The following is a 23,505-nucleotide window of genomic DNA, read 5'->3' on the forward strand; positions in this document are numbered from 1 at the left end:
TTCAAGGGGACTGGGACAATGGGATGGGGGTGGGCAGGAAAGGGGAGGGGGCTCTGTGTTGATAGCGCTTGCCTTATATAGACTGGGTTTGGCTTTATCCAGGATGACAATCATCGGTTGATCGAATCTGTAGCGGAGAATCTCGACATTATTACAGATTCGCTCTTTGGGGTGTTCATTGGGGGTGGAGAATGGAGATGTATTTGTCGTGACAGGATGATCTCAGGTATGTGCCCTGGCTTCTTTGTTCGGCTGTATGCTTCTGAATGTAATCACCTATATTTATGATGCGTCGGACTGCGAGGAGACTCAGTGAGACGTCCTCGATCTGTGCATCCAATAAGGATACACTCAACAAGCACTTCAACATGGTGTCCTCAATAGGTGCTTGGCCTACCTGAGTGTATACTTCCACGGAGGCTGTATGATGCCTTATCGGTGGAGCAACAGCCCTAAGGAAACAAGGCAAAGAGGCGCATCGCGCCCGGAGAGAGCAAGGTCGTGGTGCAATACGGCCAAGGACAGAGTAGCTGCTACTGACTTTCTCAGGATGGAACCTCAAGTTGCGTAGCTAGACCCGATGAGGATTTGAATATATAACATTGAGCAAGAATATGTGTCATGCTCTAGATTAATATGATAATAAAAACACACGGTAAGGCATAGCACATACCTTACGTAACTGTACCCGAAGTGTATATCCCCCACCAGCTTCTACTCGCTGTCGACCATATCTACGTTGTGTGTGTCCAAAATACTATCATTTCCCAATTCCTCACACATTTATGCCACAGAGCCACATGCAAACTCTCCGAAATAAACTAACCTCTAGACCCAAGACCTTCGACCCGGAGACTTTCCGTCTCAGAATCTTTGAAGAATAATGGCTCGTTGCTCGCTTGACTGGTGATCTTTCCGCTCATCCGTGGATCAGCATACAGGTGGTCCATGTCCAATGACTCCTGCAGCTCGATGCTGGTCGTCGACCGGATTTTGGAGCCCCCACGCCGGGCTGGGTAGGGATTGTCAGGATAGATTGGGGTTTCCGGCTTCCTTGCACGGCGCAGACTGTATAGTGTGGGAAAGTTGGCAACGATAGCTGAGGCAATAAATTCGACCGCGGTCCAGTAGCCTTGTCCGACAAGGTCTTGGATGTCGCCGTGGATTGGGGCGCGGAGGATGGTGGCGATAATGCAGAGGAAGCCGACCGTGAATAGGGCGATGAGTTGAAGGCGGCTGGGTTGATCAGACGAGAGTCTGACGAAGTCTTGGGGAAGGAAGGAAGATTTACCGATGCCAGGGTCTTTTCACCCGAATCAGCCATGGAAGAGGGAGCACAATGAGCATCAGGTCGGTAAGGCCATTGAGCAGGATATAGGCGACGAGGTTGCCAACACGTCCGAGGCAAGGTCCTGATATCAGCCAGTCAGTCATTTTGGCCCATGAAGCAACAGGAGCAATCATACTCTTCTTGCGGTAATCACAGACCATAAACATCTCCAGCTCCACGGCCCCGAAGCTCAGTAGCAGTATTGCCCAGCTGATGCGAACGAAGATGAAGGGCCACGCAAGACCCTCAAGGACGCGCGAGATAAACAGGAGAACAACGGCCTTCTGGCCCCAAAGACTAGAACCGTCAGCAATCAACAGGCCATCCACTTCGCTGGGAACTGTACTAGGCACGAAATATGGCCTGATGCGCTACCAGCATTTTGTTCTTCAGCAACTGTTCCTCGAGAAGCTTATCTGTGAAATGCTGGGCTTGGAGGCGAGCGTCTCGAGTCAAGGTGATGACGCTTATCGCAGTCAGCAGACTGACGCAGGCAAGAAGCGTCACCAAACAGAAAACGGTGCAGTAGTCGGCCGGTTCGACCCGTTGGTGCCGATACTTGCGTAGAAAGAGTCTCAGGATCATGATGAGAGCGCTTAGTCCACCAAGCAGGTCCATCAAGACAAGGGACGTGATCGGACGCGAGGATACAGCCATTGTGAGGTTTGACGAGATGCTGAATGGCTGCACCAAATCAGGGACGATGCAGACCCATGGTTTGGTTTTATTGTTGGGTTGGTTCTAGTCGAGACCTTTTTCAACAAAGAAAGTAAATGTGGTCAGGGCGGAACAGACCTAGAAAGTATGAATTGCACGAACCGAGCTAAGGATAGGTGAACAAAGAAGACTAACCGCGGTCGGTTGTCACAATCGACGAGTCAACAAAATGCAGGTTCTGGACCAACTATGGCTTCGAATCGGGGTGAATGATTTGTTCCTTCACTAGACACTAACATGCCACATTCAGCAATTGGAGACATTCGCCATAGCATCGCGGAAGTTGAGCGACTTGTTGCGACCGAATGTTGCGGGATATAGAGTGTGCCTGCGCTCTGACCGTCAGGTACTAATGAAGATTTGCACGAAATCAAGGACAACCCCGGTCGGTACCTTTTGATCGACAGTCAGATTTCAATCACCTGATAGTGCACGGATAGGCTCACTAGATTATACCCGTAGAAGTCCCCTGGCGCTGCTCCGCATCTTCCCTCGGAACAGGTGCTATAGCACATCTCACATATGGCAAGCCATATTGTCTGTGCGCACCACAAGATGGGAGGAGAATCTGCTGAGAGAACGATAGGAAGGCCTGTGTAGGAATTGGACCCGCCAATGGCGGACAAAGCGCACAGGTCTGGGTATCAGCTGGAAGAACTGGGGACTGTCGAACGGACGATGCAGACGGTGCAGACGGTGCAGATGGAAGGAGGATGAAGGACCGTCTACCACGTGACCTAACAACAGTTATTACTCTTTCCAGTGCGAGTCGTATACTTCCACGCGACTCGTCCACTTCTACGTAACAACAGCACCTTCCTGATTCTCACTTTTCAAGCCTTTCTCGGGACTCTCTTTATGTCTTTGCATGCAACAAGCAATCAATTCTCCTGATGCAGTGGTTAGAACATCCCTCACAATGAGTACATAATATCGAGTGTAAAACATCAATCTCGCGTGACGACAAGGACCAGGACTATCGGCTAGAAAGCGTGAACAGCATCCGTGCATCCAGGATTCCCGAACCTCAAGAAAGCTCTCTCAATTAAGATAAGTACTTCCAAGTTGTCTCTGATCCCAAGAATAATTTGCTAGTCGAATGGCTATCTAACATGATGATGGCACGGGTCTTCACAATAGTTGCGCTCTCTCTCGAGTATATCATAAGGATGAGCACAAAGGTCTCTCATGGCCAGGTCATACCAATTGCCGCCGTGTCGCCAGCGTTAATCTCTATCCTTTGATCAAGTATGGTTAAATTCGAGGCGGATTCCGACCTACAAAAATGCAGTCACTTCACGATTTGGGTTAGCACTATCCCGGTGAACTTCCGGCAAGATCATCATTGAACGGATTTTATGCTCTCCACCAGCATAAGTCAAACAATGAAAGTATGATCGGTGTGTTTATGATACTCCCATCAAGTACACCGAACTACTCAACTTATTGTTTCGAGGTTTGTCGGTTCGAGAAGGAACTGCACGATAGAATGCGTATAACTCAATGGCAGGATCGTTTCGCCCCAAAGTTCATGTGCTTTTCGTTTTGATGTATATCATACCCGAGCGTAAGCCGGTTTCTTGGTATACGCACCAGCTGCTGCAATGGGTCTGTGCAGTAGCATGCTGCTAGAGGATAGCTGCTTCTAATCACGTGAGGGTAACCGGCACAATTGACGCGGTCAGATGTGCAGCCAAGTATCATTCCATGAACCTAATCGGAAGCTATTCAGTCCCCTCATCAATGACATTGAGTTCCATTGTGGGTCGGCTGTCAGACCGATTCGCGGACGATAATTGGCTCTGTCGTCTGGAAATTGTGGCCCCACTCGTTAGACCTAATCTCGGATTGCTCTGCGGAATGGAGGTCCAGGATTCGAGCCTTGAATATGAAGCCAAGTCGAAGTCATAGACTATGACGTCCGTGTTTGATAAGCCAACATAGTACAAATAGTGGGTGCAGGGTCTTCCCGGATGGTAAGAAATATGCTACGTTGCATGTTCCCCAAAATCAATTCTGTTGCATTGCTATCGATTCAAGTACGGTACCCCGAAGTTAGCTTCGATCTAACCATGACTAACTGCTGTCGTCTCCGTTAGGCCAGCGACGGCGCCGTTCAGCATAACGATCGAATCATCTACGTATCGCAATGATTGGCTACCAGTCATACACCCCTGCACGCACTTATTTGGCCTCTTCCGTGTACAATCTCAACTCACATTTAAAAGCGCACAGTCTTCCTCGATTCTCTAATGATCATCGGCCGACGAAATCAGGCCCGCACCCAAAATCAAAATTATCATGCTCAACACACGCAAGAAAGCTTTCGCGAAAAGATCCCGCACGGGCTGTCGCACATGTCGGTAAGTCATGATTTCCTGTATCACGCCGTGGTCAGCTATAGCCCAGACTAAGACTATACAGCGCTCGTCGCGTCAAGTGCGATGAAACTCCCGTCGCCTGTAACAATTGCACCAATTCTGGCAGGGCTTGCGACGGATACGATGTACACCGACTTATTCCTGGAGGTGGTCGACGTAAGGCTGGGAATCTTCTTCCAGTTCTCACCATTCCCGCCGACATGGCCCGCAAGCTGCAGTGGACGGCAACCTCGGACGAGCGCCGATGCCTGTCGTTCTTCCAACACAGATCGGTAGAGCACTTGGTCGGCTTTTATGATTCATCTCTGTGGCAGCAGGTGATCTTCCGCCTATGCTACCAAGAGCCAGCCATCTATCACGCGGTCGTTGCTCTTGGGGCCGTCAACCAGGCCAACGAGATCGCAGGCTGTATTCCCCGCCCAGGACAGAGCACCGTGCATCTACAGAATACTTGGTACCAGTTTGCCCTGGAACAGTCTGCACGCGCGATCACACTGTTGAATAGAAGACGCATGTCACAAGACCCCCAGCTGCAGGAGGTTATCCTCGTCTGCTGTCTATTATTCGTGATCTGTGAACTACTCCATGGAAATCGCAATCGAGCCAATTTTCACATACAAGGCGGCCTTCAAATTTTACACGTGATGAAGATCCAGCGGCAGATCACGGGCCTGGAGCTTTGCCAGGAGACCGCCATCGCTGGGCCATCCGGCCCCAGGTTCTCGGTGGAGAACTGTGTGGTGGAGATGTTTCTGAAGCTGCAGGAATCGTCCGTCTTTTATGGCACCGAGAACCCGTTGGACTTTGATAGCCACTTCGTATTTGGACAACCGTACGAAAAGTATATGCAGCATTTCCAGAGTCTGGGACATGCAAAACGGGTGTTGAAACCTTTGACTCAGGCTAACTTCCTCTTTACCGCGCTGTATCTCAAGGCATCGGATAACTACATTCGAGAAGACTACGCGTCCTTACAGCACCGTCAACTGCTGTTGCTCTCATACTTCCACCGATTCCTCTGCCAATTCGAGATCTTTTGCGCACGGGAATACCCAGACAGCGCAGATGGCACATCTCGACTCAATAAAGAACAACGCGAAGCGGAGTTGATCAAGCTCAGTTGCCGACAGGGCATCCTCGCCTCGAAGGTGGCTCTTTACTACAAAAGTGAACTGTGGCCCGAGAGCCTAACTCACGAATGCGAAGCCCTGATCATCGCATCTGAGACCGCAATGGCCAGATTTGGTGGCGAGTATCCGGCCGTCACAGCGGACCTGGCAATCATGCCCGCGTTGATTATCAGCATCTTCCGATGTCCGGACTACGGCGTCCGCGCACGAGGGGTTGCGGCCATTCGCTCCTGGCGGTCGGAGGAAGGGTTTATGAGCGCCACCCTGACGTCGGATATCATGGAAGAAGGTATGAAGAAGGAATTGCAGTCGATTTATGATCAGGCGGAGCCGTGGCCCCGAGGAGTGGCATTTGTGGAGGAGGACGGTTTGGTGACAGCGCGGGTGTCGTATTGGGTAGGCGCTGAGGAGAAGCAACACTGTCTACCGCTGAGGCGGAATGACATATTGATTGCTGATTTGATTGCGATTGAAAATGCTAAATATTGGCCGTGTGTTCGCATGTGGGGATTACTCGATGATGTCAAATTGTAGGTTTCCGATCTCGCATGAGTGCTTGCTGCCAACAGACACGATATATCGATTCACAACACCACAAAGATGAAGTGCAACATCAGTGTAGCACCACCTGAGGCGTTTCCTTTGTACCGAAAATGGGGGTTCTTTCTCTCACTTGCCCTTTTGGGGTATTTGTTCTATTTGTATTTTGCTCAAGGCTCTACTGTATGTGATCTGAGGTCATCAACCAGGCCCGTCAAAGCGAGCACAGCCAACATCCCCAAGCAAAGGTATCAGGGCATCCAGTCCCACCAAATCTCAGCATTCAGCCCAGGCTGTGACCCCGTTCGCTCCTCCCACAGCTTCATCCTCGCTCCGGCCGCACCTCCCTGTGCCCGATCCTCCTCCTCAGCTCCCGTCGTCTCCATATCCGCATCCCCATTCTTCGGAATGAGGCTCTCCCAAACCTGCAAAATCGCGCGATCCTCGATGGGATGCCACTGGCGCTTCCTCTCCACCGAGAACTGGTCCACCGCCCGCAAGCCCGCCCGATACACCTCGCCCAGCTCCGAGTCCGTCCTAATCTCCCGTAACCGCTCGCGGTACAGCTGGACGGCCGTGCGCATCGAGATCGTCCCCCACATCGGCTTCCTATCCGGGTACAGCGTGCGCAGGTACTCGAACCCCCGCAGCAGCGCCGGCAGCGCCACCTCCGCCCAGTTGACCGGCGCCGTCCACCGTACCCAGCATACCTCGATGCTGTAAGTTTCCGGCCCGTGCGGGACGGCGTAGACGTTCCAGTGCGGGTATTTCCCTCTGGGGATGGGGTTGGGGGGTTGGTAGGGGGCGTGGAAGGTTATGGGCGAGGTGCGGAAGGTTAGGGTGGGGGGGTTGGTTGCCATGGTGGTTGTGGGTTGTGGGTTGTAGTTTGGGGGTTGTGGTTTGGGGGCTGTAGTTTGATGTCTTTGGGGTTAGTGGGTTAGTGGGTCGGGGCTAGGGTGGGTTGTCGGGCTAGGTTGGGTCGTGATGTGTGGTCTTGATGGGTTTATGGATGATTGGGAGTGGGCTTTTATATCAGGTGGTTGGAAGAGTGATAATATGGGAGATTTCGCTGGCTTTCATCATTGTAGCAGGGCCTTTGTGAATTATTTAACGGTAGTTAACGGAGAGTTTCAAGTAGGTAGGGAGATCTCCGAGGCATGAAGTTGTCGTTTGGGTAGGGTCATCGGGACTTTTCATGCGGCAGTAGGCGGTTGTTTCGTGAATGACGTTGGAGTGTACGTGCGTCTTGTCGATGTTTCTTTCCGAGATACAGTACTGTCTACATATAGTCCTTAGTCTTTGTACTTCATGCACATGGGGAGGTTCTAGGACAGCAAGTCGATAGACTTTGACGCTTTCATGAATATAACTAGCTTCTGGAGAAGCGGTAACTAGTATAAAACAATTCAACAGTCAACCATGTTTCGTTGTCTAGAAACAGGGGTCAACGTCGCCATGATTCTGCATTACGCACCTGCCTGCTGCTGCGGAAGAGCTGTCACCGCCGAGAGCATGTTACCAGTCCGAAACAGAGTATCGACTGTGCTATGCGTGGAATGGAGGCGGCAGGGTCAGCATTGTTGCTATGAGTCTTCTCAGAAAGTCATTGCTGTGATCAGGGTTGATAGTGTCTCTGTGGCGGTAATGGCGCATTATCTGCCGTTGGAGCTTGGGCTGCCTTCTGGCTGGACGATTAAAGATGCGTAGCGGACAATCGCTGCATTTAACCATGGGCTCGACTGGGACACGTCGAGAAAAAGGCGTGCAGGATGCGAAGACATACGATGAACTGCTTTGGGGGATGGCGGGGTGTAATCTTGAGAAGTAGGGATAGAGAGGGTATCCCATGACATGTGCAGCTTCGGGACGCGATAAAGTTGGAGAGGCCCACCAAAAGAATCCTCCAGATGTATGCCGAGGGGGGAGATCTGCGAATAGGTGGACTAGATTACCTCACCCACTGAAGCCACGAGGCTGGCTAATTAACAACCTGTCGGTACTGGCAATCGAGAATCGAGGTTTCTCGTCCCAGGGATCCTATTTGTGGGATACATAGAATGCATACGCCGCGGCGAGGATAGAAACCAATAGTGTCCAACTCAAGTAGGAACTCCGAATTAGGGATATATCCTCTGGAGATGCGGTGTTCAACTCGCTCATCAGCTTCTCCAGTGCCTGTTTGGTAGAGTCAATCTGGTTCAGAACCGGTGAGTGTGCCATGTACACATTCTGAAGGACATTGATCAGTTGGATGGAAGCCGTGACACAAGCTGCCTGCTTCATAAGGTCTAGGGTTGCGATCACGTGCTCGTGCCCCGTTTGCAAATTTTTCTGCATCATGTCCACCAGCTCCAGTAGCTCTTTCACAATCCCAGCTCGTGGGTGCTTTCCTCCGAGAATCCACACCCGGCTGCCAAGGAACTCCGAAAACTGGTTTGCTGTATCGCTTAATCGTTTCTGGCCGCTGTGTAGCGCTTCTAGCCCTATTTCGGTCGATACAGTAGAGAGTTGCTCCCCGTCAGGTCGTGTGATAGCACTATTACTCTCGAGGACTTGCCTAAATTGATATTCTGCACCCTTCCACCTTTCCTGCTTGGCGAAAATAATTCCTAGCTTCATTCTGGCGTCGACATTAACGCTGCGCTCTTCTTCCGACGGCAAGCTCGGGGTAGAAAGTACGTCCAGAGTCCGTAAAAACACCTCCTCTGCCTCGTTCCACCGTTCTTGTTCGATATATACAGCCCCGAGCTTGCCTCGGGTGCTAACAGTATCAATATGTGTTTCTCCAAGATCGGAAGTTCGAATTTCAATAGCCTGTAAGAAAACCTTCTCTGCATCTTTCCATTTCCCGTGCTTGTAGTACATCGCTCCTAGGTGATCCTTGATGCTGATCGATTTTGGAGCCCCTTGAGCGACGATAAGCTCGAGCACTTTGTCACCAAGAGGCCCTTGGCGAAATTCGACAATGCGTCGGTAAAGCGATGTGTTACCATCGAATCCTTTGTCTCTGCGCTCCAGGAGTGCTCTGATTCTGGTCGTGAATGGATCATCTTCTGTATGCTCCTCGCCTTGCATCTCAAGCACGTGTATATACAGTGCTTTTGCCTCTGACAGACGGCCCTGGCCCTCGTACACCTCCGCCACCAAGGCAATTGACGCTAGCGTAGAAGGGTCCTTCCGGCCCGAGAGTCTCGTTCGCGTCTGGACTAATGGCATCAGAAGCATTTCCGCGTCCTGCCACCTACCTTGCACCATGTAGAGTTTTCCCAAATCTTCAACAGCCTCGAGCGTCCTAGAATGTTCACTGCCAACCAACTGCTTGGCAACATAGATGTCCTGCAAAGCGAGCTCTTCAGCCGGCTTCCACCTCCTCTGTCTGGTGTATACTCGTCTCAGGGTCTTCGCAGCGGATATTGTCACATGATGATTGCGTCCGTATACCTGATGGCTCCTCCGAAGGACTTTTACTCCAAGCTCTTCAGCGTCTTGCAGTCGACCTTGCATGATGTAGACATCAGTGAGGGATTCCATGCCCTCCAGTGCCAGATAATGGTTTTCCCCACCGAGCGCCTGACATTCCTCGATTACTTCCAGGTGTCGCGCTATCGTCTTCTCCTGGTCGCGTTGATACTGTGCGACAAGGTTTTCCATCTCAGTAGAAAAGGTAGCCATCAGGTTCCCTGAGCCGAATAGCTGCTCACTCGCATCTCTGAGGGTCTTTCCCATTTGCTCCATATCTCGATAATCACCGCAGGATGCTGCATGGCTTACACCTTTCATGAGCAGCGATACCCAACTTGGCATTAACGTTGTCAAGGCTGGCTGTACAACCACTGCCTGTTTGAGGTGAGGGAATAGATATTGGTATGTGGCCTGATCCTCGGATTGGAAAGGGAACATGCGATCCAGGTTGGCCATTGATACCTCCTGCCACCGCGACAGGAGCCCCTCCTTCTCAAGCCAACGCTTTATGGCAATTTGAACGAGTCTGTGCATTTCAAAGATCTTGGGATCTTGTCGGATTGCGATGAAGGAAAATTCTTGGAGAGTGCGGATGTCTTCTTCGAAGTCGAAGTCACTATCAGTCGATCTTCTCGTCGCCTGTTCCTCCTTCTGGCGCTTGTTGATCTCGCCATTCATATCCTCCTCTTGTGTCTTGCTCCGGAGTAGCAACTCCGGTATGCCCTGCCGATCAAAAAAGCTCATCAAAGACAAAAGATCTGCTGCAGTCGGTCTTGAATTGCGGATATAATCGAAAGATATCTGCCACGTCCGCAGAACCGAGTTGCACGCCTCATAATCACGTTGAGGCTGCGCAGTTTCGTGGTCCAGAATATGGCTACTGTTTTCAAACTCTTCCAAGTACCGCACGATGGAGTACCGTGGCGCGTGATACTGTATGAAAGCAGAGGCGTGGATGATTGCTAGCGGCATGAATTCGAGCACTTCGAGAAGCTTCCTCGCTTTTTCCTCATCTGCCGTGTCGATGGTAAGCTTCTTCCGTAGAAGGGCTAGTGCGGACGATGCATCCATCGGATTGATGTGGAGGATGTCGCGGTCCCTAACTAATTTGAGTGCTACCGCTTTGTTTCGCGTGGTGAAGATGATCGCCCCATGGGGACAGCGAGGGAGCAGTCCTATCAGCGGTTGGTGCACTGGGCTCGTCTGGTTGCCGGGGTCGATTGCCTGACTGTCTCGCAGTGGGTCGTCCAGCAAATTTTCGTCATCGAGGTTATCCAGTATCAAAATCCATTTCCCATGCTTCGAATTATAGAGCCAGCTGTTGACCAGCTGCAGGACGTTGGCTGTAGCATCATGCCGTCCTGAAAGCTGGAGACGGTCGGCGATCTCTCGGTAGCTCAACTCAAGACGCGATGCGTTACTAGCATGGACCCAGAAAACCCACGTCGCGGGCGATTCTTCGCGCACGCGATAGGAGTATTCAATCGCTAGCTGCGATTTCCTTCAGAGATATCAGCAGAGGTCGAGGCGATCATGGTTCACGTCTCACCCAACACCACCCAGCCCCACAAGCGCCGTTCTCGACGCTGGTCTTGCACACCTCGCTTGGATCTCGCCCAGAATCGAGCCGCAGGCAACGTAGTCGTCATCTCGAGCAAACGGGACGGTGGAGAATGGCTCTGGTGGTGTTTCCGGTCGCACTGAGATAGCAGCCTGGCTTCAGTCACACTACTCTCGATAGCTAGGGGCTTGGACTGACCTGGAGGAAGGTGGAACTCTGCTGAGATATGACCAGAGTTGTCGCCAACCTGGAGTCCATAGTTTACTCCAGGAAATGCTATCGACTGCATGTCTGACGGAGCATAATTCGCGTACAAGCCAGGGAATGAGTGGGGAATGAGTAAGCATGCTCCATGCTGTATGAGGGGTAACTTAATAGAATAGTGCTTACGTGCATCATCAGGTGACTGTACCCCTGGTCATCTTAATTCAGTCAGCCTTGCGCTTCAGCTCTTTGTCCGAAAGCAACTCAGAACCAATCAATCAGACACCTCACGATAGTTCGTGTACTGTTTCAAGCTCAACCAATCATTGTCTATGATGCGAAGTCTTTCTTACATCCTGTCTTTCCAGATAAATGCACAAACTTGGGCTTCGAAACCGCGGTACTGACATAGCCTCCTGAATCGGCGCAGACTTGCGCCCGGTTGACTAGGATAGCTACTCCTTGTTGTCAGAATTTACCGAGGTCGACAAGACGGTCTCTATTAAGCGAGATTCCTTTATTGAATTTCTGGTCTAGCAGTGGCCGAGCGCGTTGTCGCGGTCATTTGGCGCCAGGCTAGGCAAAAATAGCTTCGGAATTTCGACCGGCGGCGCAGTCAACTTGCACCATCATCCACCACTCATCAGTCTCAGTCTGGCAACAGATGCGCCCCACGGCTTTAGTTCCCGTTCCTTTCCGTTCGATCGTCCTGATAAGAATGCCTGTGATCGCCCATGAATTTCTAGCAACATTTCCCCACTCTCAATGTTGCGTTTAGTTTAAGAAGGAGGCGCCATGACTAGCCACACAGGCAGTCCCAGAACACCCTCACCTTCACCTAAAGGTGAGAAAATGCTCCCATCCGTTGAGTTCACCTTCTCTTGCAGTCCTTCATCCGCTGGAGGTGCGATAACTCCAACCTCGTCCGTGGACCAATTAAGCCCACGTCCTCGCGGTAGCGATCGGCGCTCGATCACACCAAGTACACAGTCTCTTTTCGAGAACTTGCGTCTCGGCGAAGATGTTCAGCCCCAAACGGCTGAAGAGCCACAGGTTGACCACACAGAGCAGGCGCAAAGAGTATTTGGGTCGAGCCCGACACTCAAATCCCTTGGAACAACGTACAGAGATCTTTACAATGCCACTCCTAGTCCTGCCGGACCCTCTTCCCGTCGGCCGGACCAGCAGCCGCGGGCAAGCACACCTAACTCCCCTCTGAAGGACAAGAGCATGTCAAGGGTGATCCTAAAAGACTCAAAACATACCTTTGGGAATGCTTCCGACAACAATCATCATGAGCCCGTGTTCGCCGACCGTGTTACCGGCGATAATGAGGACAACGCGACGCACGAAGACTCGGATAACGATTACTCCGACTACGACGATAATGAAGACGAGGAAGAGGATGAAAGTCGTTACAACGTTCGCCAGGATGAACTCCCTCCGGCGCCGATCTACGATATGCGACTTCAGAATGCACTACGCGCTGTCAGAGGTCAACTCGCCAGCCTTGCGCAGCACCTTGAGAGGAGATGCGATTTGGTGGGTGATTCAACTACGGCGTTGCATCAATTGTATGAGCAAGCACTCAAGGCGAGTCACTTTGCATATCCGGCCACGCGGACTGTGGGCTTCATCGGCGACTCGGGAATGGGTGAGTATCGGATCCTTCCGCCCTCGGACAGGAAAGGCTGATCTCTCATTAGGCAAGAGCAGCATAATAAATTCCATTCTTGATCAAGAGGGACTCGCCCGGTCGGTAGGTTAAGCCCTCAACCAGAGAATGGTTTTTTTTCTAGTGATTGACGTTTGCAGAGTGGGGACGGTGCTGCTTGCACGACAGTGGTTACTGAATTCCGGAGTGTCAATGACGAACATCCGCAAAACTATACCGTCGAAGCAGACTTCATGGATCAGAGCGAGATCCGCGAGCTACTAGAGGAGTTGCTGTCCAGTGTTCGGAAATACTACACGGATGCCTTTCGCGAAGTGAAAAAGTCGGAAGAAAAGGAGGACATCAAGGCCGCAGCGCTGAGAGCGTGGGAGACATTACGGTCTCTCTTCCCACACGAAGAAGGCTTTGACCTCGAGTTTCTGTCCAAGGAAGGGGAAGAGTCGGTAAATACCATCTTAACGACCCTGCAGGAATGGGCCATGGCTGGACTGGATTACCGACCGGGGGGACGAGACAACCTTCGCTATTCCATGGTAGCTCGGCATGGGGATGAATGCATGGAGCAGCTGGACAATCTCATGGCTGACTCCAAAGATAGCAAGCGACCAGCATTATGGCCCTTTGTGAAGCTGATCAGGTTCGGGAGGGCTCATAAGAGGTCTTGCGACACTTGGCTAATAGCGTGGTAGGGTTTATTTGCGGTCGCCTGTCTTGCGCACTGGTCTGGTCTTGGCCGATGTTCCAGGTATACCGCGGCTCATTCTCAGATCCGTTTGTTAAATGTCTGACATTTATATTCTTAGGCTTCCGTGACCTGAACTATGCCCGAGTCCGGGCGACAGAGAGGTATCTCCGTCACAATTGCGACGAAGTGTTCATCGTCAGCTCGATTCTCCGTTGTACCACCGACCAGTCGATCGGCGAAATAATCCAACTTTGTGCACGAGATCAGCCCATCCGCATTGTGTGCACTCGCTCCGAGGTCTGTGACTATTCCAAAGGATCAGGAGGTAGACTGACTGAAAAATGCCAGGATGTCGATGCCAAAGAGACTGCGCGCAGTTCTTCCACTGAGGACGCTGCACGCATCCGCAATATGGACAGCCGAATCGAGCATCTTGAAAGTAATATTAGATCGACACGCTCTCGGAGGCGACGCGCGAGCGGAAGTAGGGGTCGAAGCCTCGCCGCTGAGGAGACCGATTTGAGGTTTGTGAAGCTGACAGAACGATCTCGCCACTGTCTGACATTATTACAGCGACCAGAAAGATGCCCTCCAGCTCGAGTAAGTGATACACTTTATTGTTCAAGAAAGCAACAGCAGCCGCCAACTAACCACTTCCCAGGTTGGATCGTTTTCTGATTACAAGAAGGAACACCCGAGTTACGGACGTTCTGTTGGCCGCCTGGGGCAACAACGCGCGGGTATTCTGTGTTAGCAACAAGCTTTACGCTGATCATCGATTCATTGACATCGATGAAGCAAATGGGTACCGTGCGCTGAGTGGGATCACCGAGCTTCGTCGCTACTGCCAATCTGTTCCGGCCGATGCGCAGCTCCGAGCAACGGTCATTTATCTCAAGAACGAAGTCCCGGCCCTTCTAGGTTCGATAAATCAATGGGTCTTGGCGGGTTCGAGTGGCATTACTGTCGCCCGAGCGGAATTACTACGTGGGGTTTTGGTGGAGGCGGAACGGACCCTCGAAAGGGTACGGTCATCATTTCACTAAAAGCGCTCATTCTTTGTCAAATGAACTTCGCAGGGACTAATGTGCTTTGCTGACTCGAGACGGGATCGACCTTTGTTGACTTGCGTAGAACATTCTCTCTCAGGACTCAGAAGTGCGTCGAGCGCAGGGTACTTTGGAACAACTATTCACTAGCGACATCACACGACTCATCCGTGAGTATAAACCCTCACTCGGTTGAATAGTTAGCTAATCCATCAATTTGATGCAGATACGTCACGGAACACCTGGTGCAATAATGCAGTTAATGCGAGCAGAGAGTGGGCTTCAGTAAGTCAACGAGACGTACTAGGCACCATCGGTACCAAGAGCTAATCTCTTATGATAAGTGGCATCACCTGACATACGCAGCTTTTTGTCGCAATTATGGAAGTCACAAGACGAAAAGTCAGCCCCAGTATCGTTGCTGGAATGAAGAGATTCTCGGCTCAGCTTGTGGTTGGCTGAAGCTCGCATGGGATGGTGTGCTGAGCCAGTTGGAAGGGCATGCCGAAGGCTTTGAGAAAGGTCTTTCGCGTCTATTCGGGGAGGTCTGCGAGTCTATCGAAAGTAAGCGATTCCGGTGAACGTTGGATGTGCAAATGAAGGCTTGATTGCTGACATGATCCAACTTTCAGAACACCATGACCTCGCGCCAGAATCGCTGCAAAATCTGCTTTCGAATATCCGCACCCGGCAAAGATGCTTGGAGGAAGCGGTTCGCAGTTCCTTCCATGATCTCATATATACAACGGAGTATGGCTTCCGATGCAAGCTCAATCACACGCTGTTGGCTAACGCGCTGCACAGAAAAGTCAAAGCCGACACAATCCACGGGCACACCAGTTCTTATATCGCGAATGTCATGCGCCCTGTCTATAACATCTGCCAAGAGCAGTACGGTAGGAGCGCGAGCTCAGCAAATGGACATGACAAAAATCTAACTTCAGGCCTGTGAATTCAGGGACCGGGAGCGATTCCCGACGCAAGGGAACAATGAACCACTTTCTTTCATCTCCAACGCTTTTCATACAATTTGCCTCGAATATCGATAAAGACTATCGCCAAATCTTGGATAAGACCTTTGGTCAACTAGACCATAGGCTGCGCGACGAGGTTGCGAACATCACTCGGGACCTGCGGGCTTCAGTCACGGTCGAGGGCGAGGTTTCTGAAGCTGGCCAGAACCTTCAGCACGCAGGTCAAGTGAAGGAGAAGGTGGAGGAAATTCGCGTTGTTTTAGATCATGCTCAACTGACAGTTCGGGAATTGGCGGAGGGAGTGACGTTTTGATTTGTTTATTTTGTTGCGCATATTAGTATTGCTGCAGCGAGATCCTAGGATTTGCCAGCTGCGACCTGCATTACCCTTCTCATTGCCATCTAAAGTTAATATCTAGGTTCTAGCTTCAAGGAATTTCCCATATAAAGTTACACAAAACATTCAGTCACTTTCTGGTTGCACTTCACGCCTAGATACTCTGGTCTAATCAACCTTGATGACCACCTTGCCAAAATGCCTCTGATCCCACAGATACTGATACGCCTCGCGCGCCTCATCGAACTCGAACACTCGCTCATCAACCACGGGCTTGATATCGTTCGCCTCGATCGCCTGAATCATATCCAGCATCTGCTCCTTGCTCCCAATCTGGATGCCCCTGACAATCGCCGCACCCGTCAACGTATCCAAGATCTGCGGGGGCTGCTCCTGGTTCTTGCCACCGCTCGTCCCGCCAACATAGCCGATCACACTAATCACACCCTCCAGCTTGACACACTTCAGACTCTGGCGCATGGTATTCGGACCCCCGACCTCAACAACATGATCGACGCCGTGGCGCGTCAGCTTCCGCGCCGTCTCGCCCCAATTCGCATCTTCGCGGTAGTTGATCACATGGTCCGCGCCCAACTCCTTGAGCCGCTGCGCCTTCGCGCTCAAAGAGGTGGTGGCGATAACCCGCGCACCAGCGGCTTTAGCAAACTACCCAGCATATCAGCCTCACCCTTTCACATACTCCACCCATCATGCTCAAGCGACAAAAGGAGGAGGTGAAGCATACCTGCAGCGCAAAAACCGAAACCCCACCCGTGCCCTGCACGAGGACCGTCTGCCCCGGCCGGACCGGCTTAACCCCGTACAGGGCATTCCACGCCGTCAACGCCGCACAGGGGAGGGTCGCACTCTCGACCGCACTCATATTCCGCGGCGCATGCACGAGACTCATCTCATGGAAGACGCGGTACTGCTGCAGACAGCCATCCACAAAACCCCCCAGCCCGGACTTTTGGGCTTCCGCGGTGAGGTCGCCGAAGAGGTGGGCGGCGAAGAAGAGTGAGGTGATGCGGTCGCCTGGGCGGAAGGCAGTGACTTTGCTGCCGGTTTGGATGACGGTTCCGGCGCCGTCGGAGCAGGGGATTAGGTCTGGTTTGCTAGGGAAGGGGTATTGGTTCTTCCGTGGCATTAGTTGAGGTTCGTTTTTTTTTTTTCTTTTTTTTTTTTTGGAAAGGGTGGGGGACAGACCATGGGAATACTGGCGTCACGGTAGTTGAGCGAGACCGCCTCGATCTTGACGAGGACATCGTGCTCGCCGACTTCCGAGATTGGGGAGGTGGTCCGCTCCAGGCTGTCGAAGGTGTTGCCGAAGCGGCGGATGATCCATTGTTTGTTTGTTTGGGGGGTCATTTTGGGCTGGCTGTACGTTAATAACTTTTAGCAAGGGGATGTAGTGGTATTTGCGAGAGTACAGGAGTGATGTGGCATGGTCTGTGAAAGGGTTCAAATATACTCTTTTATCTGGGATACCGAGATCTGCTCCAGATTATGGAATCATAGACGGCGGCGGGGCTGACAAACTTGCGCCAATTAGGCCAGGGCTTGGCATGGGTGTGGGAAAGGAGTCCCAGAGGTTTGAGCTGGGATACCGACGTCTGGATTCTGGGATAGTGTAATTGGACCAGACTTCGATAGTTGGTCTCATTGCTTGGTTTCAGCTGCTTCAGTAGTATCACCCGATGGGATGATTATGATCGCTTGACGGTGTTGAGGAATGATCCGTGTGTTGCCTGTTTGATCACTTCAATATATTTCGAACGAGGTTGCTTCATTCTGAGTCTATTGCCTCGTGGACTCGCCATTGACTCTTAAAAAGTTTTAAGGCCACCATCAGTAGGGTAAATACAGTGATTTCTCAATAAATACATGAAAATAGTTCAAAATCGACATCTCAAAGTGGTGTGGTTAACAGGCAGACGTGGATTGTCCGAGAGGAAGCATTCAACGGGAAAGGCAGAGTCACGTGGCTTACATCAGGGTCACGAACACGTGATGCATCATGCCCTGAGCTCTGCAGGAGTAGCAGGGTTCTTAACATTAGATATGGAGTAGATTTGTAAGACTTTGGATATGTGAATATCTAAACTCACTTGAATTCTCACCTACTGTCTCCAACCAGACAGAAAAAGCAAATATGCTACGATAGCGCCGGAAGACAGAACTGTATAGCAGCTATGCAATAAATCCTTAAGACACAATCAAGAAACGTCAGGACAAACCATCTATCACTGCTTGTATATAGATCTTTGAGATAGCAAGCCCATAGTCCTACGGCGTAAGGAGGACAGAGCTGCTGTCTGCTAGACTGTACACAAGGCACGCTAATGCACATAGTAGGAAACCATCGAGTACTATTAGGCACGAGATTATTAAGGAAATAGAGACTCAAACATTTCACCGCTATGTACTTGATTGGTTGGACATACAACAGAGCACTAGCCACTACATGAATTATGGATGCCCTCAACTGCTACCTTCAAGAGCCTTCATCCGACGGATAATCTCCTCAACATCCTCCCAAATCCTTTGCCGGTTCCGCAACCCCTTCAGCCCAGCCCACTGACTCTTGACCTGAGTAAACACTCGATGCCAATCCGTGTTCGCCCTCTGTAGTCTCACCTGCTTCGGCACCACAACAGGCCACCGGACCAGGTAGTCCACCAGATCATCCTGATCCGTCGGCTTGGCTCCCAGGACCTTGGCGTACTGATTCCACGCGTCCTTCACAAACTTGACCTCGTTCGCGTTGAGCGTCGTCCACCACGAGGGGGTGTGCGTAATCTTCGAATCATCCCACGTCTCCCACAGCCAGGGCATCTCTTCACAAACGAGTCGATACCAGACACTGTTGGGGAGGTGCGTGAACGCCCGCGACGCCGCGCGAAGGCGCGTGACGTCTGCTGCATCGAGGAAGCCGATGATGTGCAGACGGAGGTCCAGCGGGAGGGAGCTCAGGCGGTCGACTGCGAGGGCAGTTGAGGGAGGCTGCTCCTTATCATTGGAGTTGGTAGTATCCACCTCCTGCTTCGTAGCCTCTGCAAGTAACGCCGGCAAGCCAGGCACATAGAGCGGGTTCGCAGCCAGATATTCGCAGCCGGGTCTATGGTCCCACCATTGCTCCTGCGACTCGAAGACATCGCCCGCCCGGGGGAATTCGTGGAATTCTTCATAGCTGCACTCGGAATTGCGCCATTTGATGAGCCCGTCGACGTTTACCTTGTTGAAGTGCTGTTTCGACTGGCGGGAGAAGATATCGAAGCACCACGGATGAAATGGCATGGCGAGCTCGTGGGGACCCATGGGCTGGTAGAGATACATCAGTCTTCAATTGCTTTTTCGGAGTTGATTTCAGGTAGTATGAAGATCACTTACAACGAAACTAACATTATCCGCCGCCACAGTCTCCACCCCGCCCCGTGCAGGCCAGACATCCGGATACCCGCAATCGCGCGATCGCATCCCGTCACACACGCCGGAGAGGAACCACTCCTCCGCCGTCTCCCAGTCCTCGTGCAGCCCATCGGGCTTCCATGTTCCCTCCGCCTGCGACTTATGCACGAGGAACTGGGCCGTCCGGCACCCGCGCATCTCGGCAACGGAGATTGCCGCGCCGGAATAAGCATGGGCTTGGCCACAGGTGCGGGCGGGGATGTGTTCGAGATCTTCGGGGTTGTAGCCCGCGGGGAGCTCGGAGGATGTGATGGGAATCAGGATGTCTTTTTTCGTTCCGGTGGTTGTGGAATAGGCTAAGACGCCGATGGGTTCGCCGGTGTAGTGTTTTGGGTTCAGTGTGCGGAGTGTGTTGGAGATGAAGTCGCGATACAATCCTTCCTTTTCCTCGTCTGGAGTGATGGCCTCGCTTTTATGGCTGGTGTTGTCACTTTGATCTTCGGAGAGACTCATGGCATCATCCGATTCATATTTGGAATCATATTCGTACGGCTCTGTGGTCTCATCGTTGCACTCTCCAGGCTGATAGTCGGGATCAACCTCTGATTCGCTATCCTGGTCTCCGGGGTATGGGTATTTGAGAGCGAAAACGCAACCCTTCTTGGCACACTTGGCTAGATCGAGATCCTCGATCTCCATGGAAAGGCTATCGTCGCTGCCAAAGGAAGCAACGTGGGGCTCTCCGACATCGCGCGCACGACCGATGTTGAAGCTGACACCGCAGAAATGGCAGTAGGCCTAGTATTGGTTATCAATCAGCTTTAAATCTTGATGAGAGGGAATGTGCTCCTACCTCAGAGTATCCTGTATTGCATCGTCAGTTATCGAATCCTCTCTCTGTGAGTTCCTCTTGTGTTAGCTTACCCATTGTGCTTTTCTTTAGTCTATGATCGAATGGGCTATGACACGTCCCAAGACCTTGATGAGCAGCGCAGAAGAATGTGTTCTGGATGAAGTGGTATTTGAGTTGGATGCCAGGAACGGGGTCTAGGCCAGGCTACCGCGTGGCTGGAATTAGGCTGCACTCCTCCCCCACAAGCGAGGGGCGGTGTGGCTGTGCAGGGCCAATGGCGGTGGTGAAATAGCACGTGACTAAGGCAGCAGTGATGTTTGTCTCTTACTATATCACACTTTGAAGATGTCAGATTGAAGCCTGACAGTCCAGTACATATCAAGCACCTTAGTCAAATAGTCATCCTCCTCAGCTAGCCACCAGAGTTCCCGCCTGTATGAACTTACCTCAACAAACAGCCAGTACTAGATATGCTCCGGTGAAACAGTCCAGTTAGAGGCTTCCTCGCGCACACAATCAGCGCCTGATCGCACGAGCGAACCGGATCTCAAACTCCACTGGAAAGGTGTCCAAAATCCACTCGGTAACCTCCTCCTCCAGGAAATTGTACTCCGTAACCTGTCCGAGCAGCTTCTTCGCACTCTCGTAGGCCGGTCCGCCCTGCAACCAAGAACCTTCGATGATCTGCCATCCACCCGATCGCAGAAACGTCGCGCGGGGGAAATCGTCCAGAACCTCCAACGCCCAGTTCGGCTTGACAGGGCGTTCGGCGACGAATTCGCGGAGCGCAGCGGGGGCATCGACGACAATATACAGGTTCCGGCATCACAGCTCCAGTCCCCCATGGAAGAGTCTCGAGAGCGGCGCGGGTTCAGAATCCGTGAATCTTCGCTGAGACAGCGCCACGTGTCGGATGAGATGGTTGCGGTCAAAGTTACGATCGGAGTGGGCGGTCGATAGGACGCAAAATACATGGATCACCTCCCACAGGAAGTCCTGCCATTGTGAATCGGGACAGAACACTATGTCGCGTCGAGGATCGAAGGAGCGCCTGGCGATGGTGTTGTGGTTGTGGGTGTAAGGTTTGTTGTTGACGTCCATTGCAAGGGACTGGCGTTGAATCCACTCATGGGCTACCTGGTGGGCTTCTTGTTCGCTTCGAGGAGCGCAATCTCGACCGAGAAGAAGCCCATCTCGATTGGATCGATGAGGGTAGGGAGTCAGTCATCATCGTCGTCGTAGTCGTCGCATCTGTCGTCCAACCCCTACATGTGCAGTGCGATTCTCTTCCAGAAGAATAGAGGGTTGCTGATCGGGTCGGGGAGAGCGGCCTCCCATATCATAAGACGAATCTCGGTAGAAAGGCGTGAGAAGGAGGGGAATGACGCGGTTGCCATTTCGTAGGATACACTTGATGATAACTAGCAGGAAGAGATGAAGATAATGAGATAGATGGCGTAGAGGAAAGGAAGGAGAAAAGTCGAGGTGACTAAGACTGATCAAGACGACTGCAGAATACGATGGCAGCTGAGAGATGACATGTGTTACGGGTGAAGATGCCTTCAGGCAGCAGGGGTTAGAAAGTAGTAATGAAAACTGTAGCCTAGGTCTGTCTATAGTGATTCAAAATCACGTGTCGTCGGGCCCAGGCAGTTGCCCGTCTCATACGGCAATGGTTTTTGCTTCCCTCCGCTGTTGGGCCCGAGCATTGGTCTATTCGAGTTTAGTCGGGGTCTTGTCGCGATAATTGAAACCTTCTAGGAGTCCCCCAACGTACTTTAAAACTATAGCTTTTCTTTTACGCCGCAAAGCGGGAAGTTGCAAGTTCTTGGGATAAGTCTTTGTTCTTTGATGGCTACACACCGTGTTCTTAAGCGCCACCAAGTACCAAAATCTGTTCTACAGTGTGGGATCCAGGGCAAGACGGGAGTTGTGATGTATATCCAACACTGTTGATGATGCGCTGTTTCCTAAGTTGCTAGAGGCTAATAGACACGAACTGAGTCATTTGCATGCAGATCAACCGGTCGTAGATAGATAAAATAGACAAGGACCGGCCCATGTCATCCGGGTGTATCAGATCGCCGGCCATCCCGATCAGGTATTCCTCGGGCCGCCACGGAGTCCGTCTCCAGAAGAACAGAGGTTTGTCGATCGGGTCGAGTAGCGCGGCCTCCCAGAACATGAGACGGATCTCGGCGGGAAGACGCGAGAAGGATGGAAATGTCGGGGTTGTCATGGTTTGAAGATTGATCTAGATTGCGATTGGTGGTGATGAATATAGGTAGAGAGATAGATGAGTGTTGTATTGAGATAGAGAAAAGGAAGGCAAAAAGTCGAAGGGACTGAGCCTGACAAAGAGGACTGCAGACAATGATGGTCACTGTGATGGACGACGATGAATGACTTCAAAGACAACAGTCGAGGTGGATGGAAAAGGTTGAGTGAGAGAAGGAATAGCTGAGCTGAGAGATGGCGGATGTGATGGGTGAGGATGCTTTTAGGCAGTAAGAATGGAATGTTAACAATCATGATTGTAGCCTAGATCATGTCGCTTCCAATGAATACATCTCTCATACGCTGCTAGAATGGTACACAGCGAGGGGCTGGTCTTAGTGAATAAATAACCGCAGGCTATCAACTTGGACTCGAACCTCATATCAACCTCTTGCTTGTTCCATTTTGGGTTAGAGGGGCCACATGCCTTGAGAATATATAGTACTTAGAACCTTCGCAAGCTTTTTCCAATGTATTGTTGCCTCCGCAATTCTTCCACATAAGATTTATCAGCACATTTACCTACTGTGCAAGCCCGCCATTTTGTACATGCAAAACAGGTCAAGCATTCGATGCCCAAATTCAGCAGTCATTATTCAGCAGGGACGTGTCCCTCTTTTTGCCTTCACAACCCACTTCAGCATATGTTGCCGAGAGAGCAAGATGAAGAGTAAGCGTAAGGTGACGTTCACTACTTACTGCATGACGTAAAGTTGTTTGCTGATATGTTTCGTCGGGTCTGCTTACCAGACATTGAATCCCCAGACACTCGGCGTGATATCAGAGTGAATGCTTAATATGCTACGTACTCCTATTCTCGACTCCAAGGACCAATAGCCAATATTGTTCCTCGCTCATCCTAATCTATCCTAATTTACCCCACCTTGGCCGCTGTCAACAGCAATACCAAGGAAGCACTGTG

At 51.4% G+C, this 23,505-nt stretch overlaps 8 protein-coding genes across 8 annotated transcripts; 2 read left to right on the top strand and 6 right to left on the bottom strand.

Annotated features, from left to right (window-relative positions):
* Window positions 1-718: 718 nt before the first annotated feature.
* On the bottom strand, window positions 719-1,987 carry BO82DRAFT_329365 (uncharacterized protein; the record flags this gene model as incomplete). The annotated part of the gene is made up of 3 exons (XM_025633051.1): window positions 719-1,236; window positions 1,292-1,627; window positions 1,677-1,987. The coding sequence occupies 3 exons, from the start codon at window positions 1,985-1,987 to the stop codon at window positions 822-824; spliced, it is 1,062 nt and encodes a 353-aa protein (XP_025494835.1). The 3' UTR covers window positions 719-821.
* Window positions 1,988-4,348: 2,361 nt separating this feature from the next.
* Window positions 4,349-6,092, top strand: BO82DRAFT_429966 (Zn(II)2Cys6 transcription factor; the record flags this gene model as incomplete). Its single annotated transcript, XM_025640583.1, has 2 exons — window positions 4,349-4,410; window positions 4,472-6,092. 2 exons carry the CDS (start codon window positions 4,349-4,351, stop codon window positions 6,090-6,092), a joined length of 1,683 nt encoding a protein of 560 aa, XP_025494836.1.
* Window positions 6,093-6,349: 257 nt separating this feature from the next.
* Window positions 6,350-6,958, bottom strand: BO82DRAFT_429967 (uncharacterized protein; the record flags this gene model as incomplete). The annotated part of the gene is made up of 1 exon (XM_025640584.1): window positions 6,350-6,958. The coding sequence occupies one exon, from the start codon at window positions 6,956-6,958 to the stop codon at window positions 6,350-6,352; it is 609 nt and encodes a 202-aa protein (XP_025494837.1).
* Window positions 6,959-8,135: 1,177 nt separating this feature from the next.
* BO82DRAFT_399468 (TPR-like protein) lies at window positions 8,136-11,379 on the bottom strand (the record flags this gene model as incomplete). Its single annotated transcript, XM_025639113.1, has 3 exons — window positions 8,136-11,061; window positions 11,110-11,273; window positions 11,320-11,379. The coding sequence occupies 3 exons, from the start codon at window positions 11,377-11,379 to the stop codon at window positions 8,136-8,138; spliced, it is 3,150 nt and encodes a 1,049-aa protein (XP_025494838.1).
* A 792-nt stretch (window positions 11,380-12,171) lies between these two features.
* BO82DRAFT_304125 (uncharacterized protein) lies at window positions 12,172-16,164 on the top strand. The gene is made up of 15 exons (XM_025632172.1): window positions 12,172-12,564; window positions 12,661-12,979; window positions 13,032-13,084; window positions 13,141-13,637; window positions 13,690-13,745; window positions 13,804-13,982; window positions 14,034-14,209; window positions 14,259-14,285; window positions 14,347-14,710; window positions 14,820-14,904; window positions 14,961-15,019; window positions 15,079-15,298; window positions 15,367-15,484; window positions 15,539-15,630; window positions 15,693-16,164. Exons 1-15 carry the CDS (start codon window positions 12,178-12,180, stop codon window positions 16,019-16,021), a joined length of 2,961 nt encoding a protein of 986 aa, XP_025494839.1. The 5' UTR covers window positions 12,172-12,177; the 3' UTR covers window positions 16,022-16,164.
* A 49-nt stretch (window positions 16,165-16,213) lies between these two features.
* On the bottom strand, window positions 16,214-17,460 carry BO82DRAFT_381431 (zinc-dependent alcohol dehydrogenase family protein; the record flags this gene model as incomplete). Its single annotated transcript, XM_025637854.1, has 3 exons — window positions 17,252-17,460; window positions 16,791-17,180; window positions 16,214-16,711 (listed from the first exon to the last, which is right to left on the bottom strand). Exons 1-3 carry the CDS (start codon window positions 17,411-17,413, stop codon window positions 16,214-16,216), a joined length of 1,050 nt encoding a protein of 349 aa, XP_025494840.1. The 5' UTR covers window positions 17,414-17,460.
* A 987-nt stretch (window positions 17,461-18,447) lies between these two features.
* On the bottom strand, window positions 18,448-20,852 carry BO82DRAFT_351829 (F-box protein). Its single transcript, XM_025634526.1, has 5 exons — window positions 20,753-20,852; window positions 20,378-20,643; window positions 20,307-20,317; window positions 19,436-20,251; window positions 18,448-19,366 (listed from the first exon to the last, which is right to left on the bottom strand). Exons 2-5 carry the CDS (start codon window positions 20,379-20,381, stop codon window positions 18,527-18,529), a joined length of 1,671 nt encoding a protein of 556 aa, XP_025494841.1. The 5' UTR covers window positions 20,382-20,643; window positions 20,753-20,852; the 3' UTR covers window positions 18,448-18,526.
* Window positions 20,853-22,266: 1,414 nt separating this feature from the next.
* On the bottom strand, window positions 22,267-22,896 carry BO82DRAFT_351831 (uncharacterized protein). Its single transcript, XM_025634527.1, has one exon. It carries the CDS (start codon window positions 22,543-22,545, stop codon window positions 22,285-22,287), a length of 261 nt encoding a protein of 86 aa, XP_025494842.1. The 5' UTR covers window positions 22,546-22,896; the 3' UTR covers window positions 22,267-22,284.
* Between the last annotated feature and the right edge of the window lie 609 nt (window positions 22,897-23,505).

This window comes from Aspergillus uvarum (assembly GCF_003184745.1).
Source record: "Aspergillus uvarum CBS 121591 unplaced genomic scaffold BO82scaffold_10, whole genome shotgun sequence".
Classification (NCBI taxonomy): Eukaryota; Fungi; Ascomycota; class Eurotiomycetes; order Eurotiales; family Aspergillaceae; genus Aspergillus; species Aspergillus uvarum.

What these genes read in the sequence shown, in the direction of transcription:
- BO82DRAFT_304125 (XM_025632172.1), top strand. Translation starts at nt 12,178, where the DNA reads ATGCTCCCATCCGTTGAGTTCACCTTCTCTTGCAGTCCTTCATCCGCT. An exon ending in AAAGATGCCCTCCAGCTCGA is followed by an intron (nt 14,286 to 14,346) that starts GTAAGTGATACA and finishes ACCACTTCCCAG; the next exon opens with GTTGGATCGTTTTCTGATTA. An exon ending in CGAGCAGAGAGTGGGCTTCA is followed by an intron (nt 15,020 to 15,078) that starts GTAAGTCAACGA and finishes TCTTATGATAAG; the next exon opens with TGGCATCACCTGACATACGC.
- BO82DRAFT_351829 (XM_025634526.1), bottom strand. An exon ending in CGGATAATGTTAGTTTCGTT is followed by an intron (nt 19,367 to 19,435) that starts GTAAGTGATCTT and finishes TATCTCTACCAG; the next exon opens with CCCATGGGTCCCCACGAGCT.
- BO82DRAFT_351831 (XM_025634527.1), bottom strand. Translation starts at nt 22,545, where the DNA reads ATGACAACCCCGACATTTCCATCCTTCTCGCGTCTTCCCGCCGAGATC.